This window comes from Rhineura floridana, chromosome 1, assembly GCF_030035675.1.
Source record: "Rhineura floridana isolate rRhiFlo1 chromosome 1, rRhiFlo1.hap2, whole genome shotgun sequence".
Lineage (NCBI taxonomy): Eukaryota > Metazoa > Chordata > Lepidosauria > Squamata > Rhineuridae > Rhineura > Rhineura floridana.
In genome coordinates this window covers 262,939,357-262,952,826 of record NC_084480.1, presented here as the reverse complement: position 1 = coordinate 262,952,826, position 13,470 = coordinate 262,939,357, and the positions used below count along the sequence as shown (strand labels likewise).

The window sequence follows — 13,470 nt, the reverse complement described above, 5'->3', positions numbered from 1 at the left end:
CATCCAGCCCTTCACAGCCTTGAGGCACTGGTTTAGGATGAGCATTTCCTCCCTGCAATCAAGTGGCAGGGAGAGATACACGTTCTGTGTCATCAGTGTATTTATCTATTTATTAAATTTGTATACCGCCCCATAGCCAAAGCTCTCTGGGCGGTTTACAGCAATTAAAAACATTAAAAACAAATATACAAATTTTAAAACACAAAAAACCATTTAAAAACACAATTTAATTTTTTTAAAAACAATTTAAAAAACACATGTATATTGATGACATTGAACTCCAAATCTCCAGATGACCTCTCCCAGCACTTTCATATAGCTGTTAAAGGGCATGGGAGACAGAATGGAACCCTGCAGGACCCTGTAGGCCAGCAGCAAGGGGGTCAAAGCAGTAGTTTCCCAGCACCACTTTCTGGGACCTGTCTGTCAGGTAGGACCAGAGCCATCATAAAACGGTGCCTCCCAATTCCATCCCAGCTAGGGAACCCAGAAGGATACCATGGCTGATGGTATCAAAAGACACTGAGAGGTCAGGCAGCACCAAGAGGAATGCATTCTCCCTGTCTGATGCCTGGCTTAGGTAACCAAGCAGGGCAACCAAGGCAGTCTGTCTCATGACCAGGCCTCAAGCCTGATTGAAACGGGTCAAGATAATCAGATTCATCCAGGAAAGTTTGGAGTTGAGCAGCTACTACCTTCTCAATCACCTTGCCCCCAAAGGGGAGATTAGACAGCAGTTGTTAAAATCCACAAGGTCTAATGAAGGCTTCTTTAATAAAGGTCTTATCACAGCCTCCTTCAACAATGTTGGCACAGAACCTTCCCTTAATAAGGAGGTATTAATTAAATATGCCAACCAGCCAGCCACTCCCCTCTAGCAGATTTGATTAACCAGGATGGGCAAGGGTCAAAAGAGCAAGTACTGGCCCTCATTTCTCCCTGAGTCCTGTCCACATCCTCAGGCTTCACAAGCTGAAAAGTATCCATAGAAAATGATCAGAGGAAGCCTCGGGGACATTTGACACAACTGTAGTTAATGAGGAGTCCAAGTCAGTCCAAATGCAGGTGATTTTGTCTGCAAGGTGCCTTGCAAACATTCCAAAGTTTGGCACACAACTGGAGCATAGATCAGATCACACATCACACAAAGTTCAGATCACAGCAAGGCACAACTCTGCATGGCTATATAAGCAAAAATATTGGCACACTTGACACCCCCCCTGAATCCGCTTGTGAAAGACGGGTCAGGTAATACTACTTGTGCAGACTTGTCTCTCTGCTCAGAACTGGGCAAGCAACCAGATGCCCCCCACCAAGAGTAGGTTGGTTAATGGGCTCAATCTGTTTGGGTTTGCACAGTTTCCGTCATGTCTCTGGTGACTCAGGCAGGCCATCCCCAGCCACCACCTCCAGTACCCTCTCTGGTGCTGGATGCGGGACAGCAACAGGCAGGTGGCCAGGAGGTGAAACAACCGCTGGAGGCGGGGCAAGGGGAAAGGCTAGCAATTCAACCTCTTCACCTGGATCACCTAGCCCCTTGGGGAAGGGACCACCAACAGGCAGCGCACTGTGGCCCCTCCCTGACATTCTCTATCACTCCTAGACCAATGGGCTCCTCTCCTGGATCCTAGACCTCCTCCCTCCTCAAACCAATCCTGCCAAGAGTTCTCCATGGGGCTCATGAAATGTTTCAGCATTTGCAGAAGGCAAACTTGGGCCACAGTTGAGCACGCAAGAACTACAGCTAGGCCATTTCTTTCCCTGCTTTATCTGAGCATTTTTAAATGAGATTTGTTTATTTGTAAAGTATAGCTGCTGTTGATTTGACCACTGATAAAAGCAGAAGAATCTGCCCACTGCCTTCATCAGATTATATGCAAACAACTTGTTTAATAGAAGAAAAAGGTCAGAAAACTGGGTAGTCTATCTACTGGAGCCCATTTTTACTCAGAAGCAAGCTCCACCAAGGTTAATGGGGTTTACTCCTAGATAGGAAGGATGGATAGGACTGAAGTTAGTAACGCTATATGGAACTCAGGAATGGAGGGAGGGGGGACAGATGGGGCTCACTTAAGTCAGACTTCAAGTGATGAGTTAAATTTTTGATGTTCCACCTGAGGGCCAAGAGACTGAAAGACAAGTGGTTCAAGTTTGCCTCCCTGAAAACCACTGGGCTCATTCATCTCCCTGCCTAACATGATGTTGCAAGCTTCAAGCTTGTCTGGAAGAATCTGTCCCTGACTTGCAACAAGTACATAGCTACATTACTCGGTTTTGAAGGGGTAAAAGAAGCTTCCAGAACAACTTTCAATTTTTAAATTTGATATTGTTCTGACATCTAATTAAGGTAACATTATTAGAATTGTGAATGTGGCCCTTAACTGTTCTCTGGCTAGAGAGTATGGTCTTCACATCTATTTGCATTTAACACTCCTGTTTTAGTATCTCTCTCCTGAAAGCAGCTTTCAGTGCAATACATGACTGCCATCATTATCCCACAAGTCCCCCACCCACCCTCATTTATTATTCAAGGACCAGATTTCTTCCTTGTCCCCTGGGAAAGTGATCTAAAGGACCATCTCAAAGTAAAATTAGAAAATAAAACTTTTAAAATCACATTTATTTTTTGTTATTAATTTACAGTTATTTTTCTGCTGTGTTCAGATATTCATTACACACATTCTAGCTGTGAAATCAAACCAAATAAAAGGAGAGCCAACAATCAAGTGTTTGCAGGATTTGTTCCTCCTCCATTTATGAATCCTTACAAACCAGTAAGTTATTTCTGGACAACATGCGATTCTTTACTTCTGCTAATTCAGATCAGTTCTAGAAACAGAATTATTTTATATTAGTTTAAAAAAAATTATGAACTGGTAATTCATATTCCTTTTCTAAAAAAAGATGAAATTAAATAACTAGCAGAAGACAGAGGGAGAAGCACATAACTTACGCCATGGCATTTTGTTAACAACTTGTACAGGATCAAGATCACACAGCTTTTGTTTGGATCCAGATATATTTGGTGATTCAGGCAAAATATCTTGTTTTGATCTCAAAGTTCTGTCTCTAACTTCTCACCTAAATCATTATCAGTAGGTAATCATATAATATAAAGAAATTACACCAAATTACCTCTTCTACATTGGAAGCAGTTTTGGCAGACGTCTCCATAAAGATAAGCCCATGCTCTCGTGCAAACGCTTCACCTTCTTCCTTTTTCACTTCTCTTCTAGACTCTAGATCGCTAAGATAACCAAACAAGAGTGATTCACTGTATAGGAACAGGCTTACGTCCCTAGGTACATCCCTTTAAATAAATCCAATTTGAGTCCAATTGTCTAAGTATACTGCAGGCAATACTACATTTGCTGAAGTCCAATATAGACCCTTAATCACATTCAAAGTGATTTTTAAAAAATATTCACTGTTACCAATTAAAGACTCAAGCTTAGGAGGAAAAACGGGGAGGCAAGAGAAGAGAAGCACTCACTCCAAAAAAATTCTCCACGGCGAACTACCAATACTGTTTTATAACAAGAGAAGTGTCTCCTCAAAAATACACAGGTCTCTGTTGACAATGTAATATGGAAAAATTACTTCTGGCAGCTCTTCAGACACAATCCCAGCTGCAATTTCTATGAACCTGTTAGCCTGATTGTGGGAAACGGGACATTCCTGTCTTTCTCAGCATGTACATCCATATACACTAGTTTATGAAATAACTTTATAAAAGCAGTCCACCCATCCTTTAACACGAATTCATAACCAGAACATGTATATTTTGAATGATTTTATTATAGTAACATTTCATATACATAAAAATACCTGCTGATCACTCTCTTACCCAGTCCTTCCCCCAAAACTTTCAAAGTCTCATCTCGTAAGTTACAGTATGTAGGACATGTAGTTACAGCCAAAGGTTACTTCTGCACAACTGGAAGTTACTGTGTGGCTACAGTAGGGCCCCGCTTTTCGGCATTCCGCTAATACGGTGGTACCAGCGGGGCGATCAGCTGTAGTGCGGGAAGCTCCAGCCGCCGCGCTCCAGCTGACAACGATCAGCTGTAGCGCAGGGAGCTCACGCACTACAGCTGATCGCTGTCAGCTGGAGCATGGCGGCTCAAATACAGTAGGGCCTCACTTTCAGGCGGTTTTCGCTTTTCGGCGGGGGCCTGGAACATAACCTGCCATATGAGTGGGGCCCTACTGTACATGAAATGATTATCACATAGATTGCTCTACTGTGTAGAACAGGAGTGGGAAACCTCTAGCCTGCACATCAAATGTTCAGGCTTCTTTATTAGGCCCTTTGGTACTTGCCCAGGCCACACTTCTCACTGGCCCTGGCCCTCGAGTGCTTTTGCCTTGCAAAAATATACCCTTAAACTGTAATAATGACTTTAACTTTGCTAGATGAAGAAAAGTGGGCTGTGTGTGAATGTATGGAAACCTTTAGCTTTTGCATGGCTGGAATGCAGCCTGCTGTACAAACGTAAGAGTCACATCTGTTGTTCTGGCCATCTTTCACTCTGGCCCTGCCACTATTGGCATGCAGCTCCTGCAAGATCACCCACAAGGAAACGCAGCTTTTGGACTTAAAAAGATTCCTCACCCATGGTATATAAAGTCACCCAACAGCACTGAAGAAGCTATATTTAGAAACAACCGTGCTGCTTGCAAAATGCATGAAATATGGTCATCACCAATAAAATTTTATCTTCACTTGGATCGTTCTCATTTGAATCTGGAAAATCTCACTTCCCTGACACATGGTTGCCAACAGTTATTGGCAATCTAATGGCCATCTTGAAGACACTGGATCCAAACCCACTGTGTGTGAACCACTAGTGCTAGAAGAAATCTGGAAAAGTTCAGCATGTTAATAATATAAATTTGACTGAAAAATTTATTGTATCAAGATACTTTTTATGAAGCATAGTGCTTTTTTTTTCCAGAGAAAAGGTATTTTGGCTACCAATGATGGTAATACTATGAAGTAGTACATTGAAAAAACATCCAAAAAGGATTATATTAAAAATTGCAATCAGTCAACCAAGGGCATTCTATAATCTTGAGACCAACTGCAAAGGACAGGGCCGGCACCAGGCATCACTGGGCCCTTAAGACACCTGACTGCCCCGGGCCCACATTGTCATATTCCCCACCACCCCTTTCCGATCTATGATGCACAGGCTTAAATAGGCCGGCCTGCCCCATCTACTTCCTGCGTCACACATGTGTGCCATCATCCAAGATGGCAACAGGGTCACAAACCCTTTAGGAATGCCGCTGCCGCCGTCATCTTGAGTTATTGGAGGCATGCGCACACAGTGTGCTAGCGCACTGTTGCAGCAACACAAGAGGTAGGTGGGGTGAGTGGGTCTATTTAAACCTGCGATGCCTGCATGGGGGGGAGTGTTCCTGGGAGGGTAGAGCTCCTGCTCCAGGATCTCTGCCAGTGTCAGGACTCTGGGTTCTGCAACCCGATGTTGGTGCAGATCGCAGAGTGAGAGATCAACCCTCCAAGCCTAAGGAGGTCTTCAGCCACTGCCTGCCCTGGCTATCCACTGGCACCAGGCCTGGCAAAAGAATCTGAATAGGCTGAGAAAGAATAAGGAAGGATCATAACTAACACATTGTTCAACAGCTCAAAGACCAAGCTAGCTAAATGCACAAGGAAAGGGAATGTAAATATTTCAGTCTTTTAATGCAGGGGTAGTCAACATGATTCCCTCCGGATGTTGTGGACTACAACTCCCATCATCCTGACCTCAAGCCACTGTGGTGGGAGTTGACAGCAGTTGTAGTCCAAAATACCTGCTGTTTTAATTGTATTTAAAAATAGAACTGAGTATTTTACTAAAACAAAATGCTGTCATATATATTATTATTTATTTATTATTTGATTTATATCCCGCCCTTCCTCTCAGCAGGAGCCCAGGGTGGCAACTCAATTTGTCTCATACCAAAACCACCATGCATAAAAATGAAAATCTTTTAATAAAGATAATGTTTTCTATATGCTCCTTGTTCTGAAGCAGTCCAAGTATTTTGAAGAATAAGTGATTTGAGGAACTACCATTTTTATTAGCTGCTAATCTATAGCACTCCACAAAGTTTTGTTTTACCTTTTATTTCCAATGAGCATAATGACCATGTTGGAATTGGAATGCTGACGAGCATCTTCTAACCATGTTGTCAAATGGTTGAAAGTGTCCCTCCTGAAAAGGGATCACAACATAAATCAGGGATGATGCACCAACACACATACACACTCTCACTCTCTCTCTATATAATTTTACAAAGTTATCAATTGTTAAATGATAACAATTCCAGGTAGCTTACAAACAAACAAAACAAGTCAGTTAATAAATCCAATCATAATTATGTAAGTCAAATATATATACCAAAATTGCATTAAAAAAAACTTAAAACATGGATAAACAGAATCAGTGTTTGTTATGATCTACACTGGGATGGAGAATCTTTTAAAGCCTAGGGGCTACATTCCCACTTGGTCAACCCTCCACGACCTTATGCTAGCAGTGGGTGTGAATACCCAGACACATAGTTACATACATACAGCACATAACACACACACACACCACCCCCATGCAATTAGGCTTGAAAAAAGGATTTATCTACTTTTCAATGTACTTTATGCTAATAGTCTTCAATGTTTCAGATCCTGTTCCACTCTTATCTTTCAGTAAGTCTGTTTTTATTTTACTTTTTCTCTTTTACACTCCAATAAAGTTAAGAATCACACATTCGGCTACTGATGCGCAAGTACCAGTGAAAGCCATTTTAGTTTCCCTCTGCTCCACATCACAGATTTCAACATCTCAAAACATCTGCCAGAAAAAAAAGGCAAGTTACTAGAATTTAAAATGTTTTGAAAGATTCTCACCTTGTAATGTCATACACTAGTAAAGCACCTGCTGCCCCTCTGTAGTATGACCTTGTGATGGAACGGAAGGACTCCTGCCCAGCCTGTAGAAAAACAAAATTCATAATTCATTTGGTCTCCTGTGTTTTCATGTGAAGAAAGTAACAGTCTTGCTTACTTACACTAAAACATTTATTGTACAAGGGATTGGAGAAAAGGACAAAACCTCACTAATTCTCGAAAAGAGGAGCTGAGTATTAAAAAGTCTACAGCATAGAACCATGGGGGGGGGGAGGAATCAAGAACAAGACCTCTAAACCTTTTTTGGCAATCCCTGACAACCCAATTTACTGAATGGCTTCACAATACATGAATCATTATTAGAGTACAGAATGGACTCCTAGCAACTAAGCTCTGAAGACAAATTTGAAAGGAAGCAAATAACCCAGTGCTTCACATTTGAATTCAATAACTCCCTCCCTGGGGCAGCTGTTGACACTAGAATAAATAAAGCCCATTGTAAATAAATGATGAATGACATCTTTACGCCCACCATCTGCTGGTGTAAAGGTTGTAGGAAGGCCAAGGATGCAGATTTTATCCGTTATATCAAAAACTGCAGCCAGCTTTCAGCAGTCTTCAGATGGAATTCTTACCACAATCATTTTATTATGAAAAACAGAGGATGGTTTTGAATGTGATTTTATAAAATTCTATTGCACGTTTAATCAATTTCCCCTGGTTCTGACAGAGTGCTTGTCAAAAGGATGTAAAAAGGCGTCTTCATTGTCACAAATGAAAAAAAATCAGAGGTCACAAATATACTGATTTAAACAAAAAAAATTAGGGGAACATCCTTAGGTTAGAATTACATGTTACATTTTCAAAGAGATCAGTCATAAATATACACAGATGTTTTCCTAATAGCCTCCTTCATGCTTCAAAATTATGGGGGGGGGCATAAAATAAACTTTTTTTAATACCCCAGTCACTATGATTTGGACACAGTAATACCAAATACTGAATAGTTATATACCATCAAAAATTGTGTTGTGGTTAATAGCACTATAACAATAATAAAATCCACTCTGCCACAGAAGTTCATCAAAAGTGACATTTTGAAAATGTTTACAATGCATGTCAATGTAGATATGATTTCCTTTCTATTTTATTTCCAGGAGCTAGAATGTTTACCAATTTACACGAAAGCACATATACAGCCTTTAAGTGATATCAAAAAGGAACGTGAAAATGAAATGTATCTCACATAAATATCAGTATGTCTTTAAACTAGCTAGCATGACTAAAAAGTACTTGTGGTCTGGTCTCACACCAGTGCAAGAGACATAGGAGGTTCAGTTGCATATGTGCAGCAAGAGGGTGCAAGCATTTGCATGGCTAAGGAGCGAATTAGCAAGGAGGAGGATAGGAAGTAGTGGTCTTGGCTGCCCTCATATTGATGACACCATGATAAGTTATGATCTAGGGCGTCCTCTCTTTTCATACAAAATTGACCAATGTTTTTTGACCAGCTATGGCTTGCAATATTATGCAATACTATGACCTGATTTGCACATCAAATGAAGTCACAGTTTTAAAAACTATGGCTAAACATGAATGAGCAGTGTGCTTGTGTATGCTGCTCAGAAGTTCTTACAACACTGCTTCCCTGCTCCTCCTTTGCTGTGGTAAAACAAAACTTTATGGCTTTAATTTCATGTCATCTGAACTAGAGCTCATGGTTTGTTTCCTCCAAACCACCTATGAGTGTTAAACAAGACTTTTTTCTTGGCTTACTACTCATGGTTTGTTTGAAAGAAACAAACCATGAGCCCAACTATGGCTTGTTTTGTCCCTACCGTTACAGGAGTAGGAGATGAGCACTATGGAAATTTTTGAGCAGCATGCATTAACATGCTGCGTGTTCACACTGAACCATAGTTTGCTTTAACTGGGTCTATAGTTCAAGCTCAAGTGATATCTGTGGCCAGGTGAGCCTGCACAATTTGTGACTTGTTAAGCCCAATGTAGCCCAACAGACATGTGATTTGCCATATGCAATATATTTGACCAACCAACTACTTTACTTCCTAGGTATACAGAAGGACATGTGTTTATTAATTCAAAGAAAAATGCATTTTTAAACCCCCCAAGATGGTCCAAAATGGATTTCTGAATTTCTACACTTACCAAAATAATGGGGAGGTCTAACAGAACTAGACATTGGGCACACTGTGCATAACATCTGAATCAGGAACCAGTGCTTGAATGCAGTGGTGAATTTGATGAGGGCCAATAAACTGAGTTTGAATCCTGGGAAAACTCTGGATACATCTTTGTCATTAGCACAAATAACTTCTGTGGCTAGGATCTGGAAGCTCCAACTACTGCAGAATGGAGTGGCTAGACTGCTGATGGGGACAGCATGTGAGACATCTGCACTGGCTGCTGATATATGCTACTGAGTCAGATTCAAAGCTGATGCATTAATAAACAAAGCCCTGAACAACCTGGATCTTGGAAACCTTAAGAACTCCCTGAGCCCTTTTCTCTCAGCTCAATCACTGAGATTATCTGGAGGACCACTGTCAGCTGTCCGCCATGTTTCAGAACCACAACTCATGTCAAGTAGAAGCTTAATATATAGTGTTGCTAGTCATATGCTGTGGAATACTCTTCCAGCAGAGATTCAGCAGGCATCCTTGCTATTATTTTTCCAGGCATCACTTGAATACTTTTTTTTTTACCAACAGACCTATTTGGTTGTTTATTTTTTAAGATGAGCCACTCATTTTTATATTTTGTATTTTTTATCGTATTTTATGTTCTATTGTATTTGTATCCAGTGCAGCATACCACGTTGATATTTTCTGTAAGTGGGTGGTTTATACATATTTTTATAAATAAATACAAATAAATTTGTTCTACAGCAGAGGGGAGAAGGTTAGGATATCCGTTACAAAATTTCCTTTCCCACCTCCCCCAACCTGAACACCACTACAAACGTTCCTTTTCTAGCTGACTGGAGCCCTGAGCAAGAACATTCCTGTGGGGTGGAGATACACTGTAATATTTTGGTGCAGGTAAAGGTTGTGTATTTACTGTTATGAAATCAGTAAACATTACACTATTGCCTTATATGTTTATTATGCAGGAAAAATACTCTCATTAAAGAAGTACATTCCAGCTTCGGTAATATCCCACGATACTAGTAATATACCACAATGTAGCAAGAATTCAACATTTGTTTATTTCAAAAAATTCTGTAACGGTGAAAGAATTACAAGCCTGTCTGACAGTTGAATAAATAAGGCAGTACAATTAAATAACCTTTGGGCTGAATTCCACACTGTAGCTATTAATTTGCACCCACTCCCTTCCACAAACCAGTGTGCTGATACATTAGTTATTCTGAGTAACTGCAACTGAACTTATTTCAAGCTCTGATTCCCACACATGCTTAGTGGATTTGGAGATTGAAGTGTGTCAAAAGTGAGGAAAAACGGGAGCTCGCCTCACTGGTCTTTCATCCCAGGATAAGCAAACAATAGCAAGGTTGTTTTTTCAGAGCAGGTTAGCAGTGACCTTCTAAATAACTCAAGATGGTAACAAAAAAACCTTTGTCCATATAGAGACTGACTGCTGATCCAGGATAAACAGGAGTCAATAACATCTGAAGCAGCTGGTAGTATTTTGGATCATGTAAACACAAACAATTTTGGATCATGTAAACACAAACAATCTAGAAAAGACTTGCCTGATTGGAAGGTATCACAAAACTCTGTTTTCTTTCAGTTTGCATCATTTTTTAGTTATTCTATTTTTATCACAACAGTTGACAGGATGATTTTTCAGTTTTCTGCTGTAAAGAGTTTAAGTTCCTTACTCCTTTTCTTTGAACCACAGTCTAAATAAAATTTGTACAGGTAATCTTACTATACTTACCGTATCCCATATCTGAAGTTTTATTTGTTTCCCATCAATGGTTATCATCCGAGCACCAAATTCTACACCTGAATAAAATAAAATGTTATTAACACAGCAATGAAATACTATCTAATATCCTAAACAAAAACAGAACTTACTTCAACCTTTGTCACAGCAGGAAGCAACGCTGCTGTATATGCTGCTTTCAGTCTGCTTTCCCTCCTATACCATTGACTAAAGAGTTAACAGATTTTTATATAGTTTTGTATTGTGTCAAAGTTTTATATGCTAAACTAGAGTACAGATGCAAAAAAAAGATTGCTTGTGTTTGAACCAAGGTAAAAATAATAATATAAAAAGCCTATTAAAAAAGCATTTAGGAGAGCCAGTGTGATGTAGTGGCTAGAATGTTGGACTAGGACCCAAGAGATCAGGGTTCAAATCCCCACTTAGTCATGGAGCTCACTGGGTGATCTTGGGCCAGTCACACTCTCTCACCCTAACCTACCTCACAGGGTTGTAGTGAAGACAAAATGGGGAGGTGGAGAACTATGTATGCTACCTTGAATTGCTTGGATGAAAGGTGGGATATAAATTGTAATGGTTATTTGTTTGTTTGTTTGTTTGTTTGTTCAGCACTTTTGTTTGCCGCCCTGGGCTCCTGCTGGGAGGAAGGAAGGGATATAAATCAAATAATAAATAAATTGTAATGATGATGGTAATGGTGGTAGAAAATACTTTTTAAAAACATTATGCTGCAATGCAGTTTTGAAATATTCAGAGAAAGTCACTAGCAGCTGCTTGCTAAGAATAGAAGAATTACAAATCTCAGTGAATTGGACTCAAATTAAATTAAACTACTTATATTTCTTCACAGAAACCATCATTTAGCCTTAGAAGAGCCTTAACAAATTTATTTATTTATTTGTTTGTTTATTATTTGATTTATATCTCACCCTTCCTCCCAGCAGGAGCCCAGGGCAGCATTCATCAAAATCTTAAGTTGATATTTTGTATTTCATTGAGTGTATTTTAGAAACTGACCGAAAATTCTAATAAGTGAAGTTAAGCTGGTACTATTTTTCTGTGGAAAATAAACTACCTACAAATGCAGCCAACAGTTCATCTTTAACAGCGGATGGCATGGTGACATTTTGTCAGATATGAACCTCATTTATTTAGCTTTATTATCAGCGCAACCTATGCCACTATAACTAAATGCACAACTATTAAAGTCTAAATAATCCATTTCATAACTTGAAGAATGCAGTTGCCATCACCTTTACTCATTTACCTACGTGTAAGAACTTACCTATAGTAAGGTCATGCACTGGTTGAAATCTTTTGTCTGTGAACTGCAACAATAAACATGATTTTCCAACACCTGAAAGATAAAAAAATAAAATCAAGTATTTCCAAATATAAAATACTTCAAAAAGTAAAAATATTTCAAAATGGTAGGCTTCTTTACATATATTTTGAAGGTTGAAAAAAAGTACTGCTAAGTCCTTGCTGTCAGCAGAACATTTTAGAAACTGCCAAAAAAAACAGTCACAACAATAAAGGAAGAAGAAGTCACTTGGAACTACTTGTGCTCCTCCATAGTACCCTAACGGTGAAAACCCCACCTGTCCTCCAAAATTATTTGCATTCTGTACATTTACTGTTTTGAAGCTTAAGAAGTCTCTCAATTAATAACCAGTTCCAGATATCCTCCACAGTTATACTGGGAACAGTGCCTTTTGCTGCTTTATGACACACACACACACTTTTTATTAATGTCATTATGAAGTTACAATATGTATAAATATATGTGTATAAACAGTTTTAAACCTCTTAGAACAACATGAAGCTCTGTTTACAGAAACAATCTTATAAACATTCAGTTAGATCAGAGGTTCCCAAACCAGTCTGCGGACTACCAGTGGTCCACCACATGCCCACAGTAAAGATTCATATCGATTTTTTATTGTATTTTTCTTGCTTCTTTTCTTTTTATATTGTATTTAATTGTATTACTGAATTGTATAAAATGCAAATTGTAATGCATTACAATTAAACAGAAGAAAAATACAATGACAAATCATATAGCATCTAGCACAGTGCATTATGACTACTACAACAGGCAGAAAAAGCATTAAGTGGTCCGCAAAGACCATCAGCAATTTTCAGGGGATCCATGGGGGAAAAAAGTTTGGGATCCACTGAGTAAGATTAAATACTGTATACTTGAAAAGAAAATAAGGACTATTAAATAGTACTTAAAATATTGGTTAAAAGTTAAATTTGTTTTTGTTTCCTTCATATCAATATATAACCTATCCTACTTCCTTCTATCTCAAGTTCTCTTTTTATTTCTTGCACATCAGTCTTCCAATGCTCCAAGTTTCCTCTGTAGTTTTCTTAGTATTATATTCAGCTTAACAATTACCATTTGCTCTCAAATAGTTCTGATTAATTCCTTCTTTCCTGGTTTCAACTATCCTTCTATACTTCTGAATACATAATCCTGCCTATCAATATATATAACATTTGGATGCAATTATTCTTTGGTGTATTTGGATAATTGACAGAGGGTTGCATCCAAGGTAACACTAAATCACAGTCCTGTCAGTGCAAGGTTTTCCACTTGCACAATTGTACTTCCCCAC

General features: G+C 39.2%; 1 protein-coding gene across 1 annotated transcript in view; it reads right to left on the bottom strand.

Moving 5' to 3' along the window:
• RAB2A (RAB2A, member RAS oncogene family) overlaps positions 1-13,470 on the bottom strand; it is a 45,164-nt gene that overhangs the window by 16,757 nt on the left and 14,937 nt on the right. The window contains exons 2-6 of the mRNA XM_061599649.1: positions 12,132-12,203; positions 10,838-10,905; positions 6,914-6,996; positions 6,132-6,224; positions 3,136-3,247 (exon numbers count right to left, since the gene is read on the bottom strand). Coding sequence (XP_061455633.1) covers positions 3,136-3,247; positions 6,132-6,224; positions 6,914-6,996; positions 10,838-10,905; positions 12,132-12,203 — 428 coding nt within the window. The remainder of the gene's footprint in view (positions 1-3,135; positions 3,248-6,131; positions 6,225-6,913; positions 6,997-10,837; positions 10,906-12,131; positions 12,204-13,470) is intronic.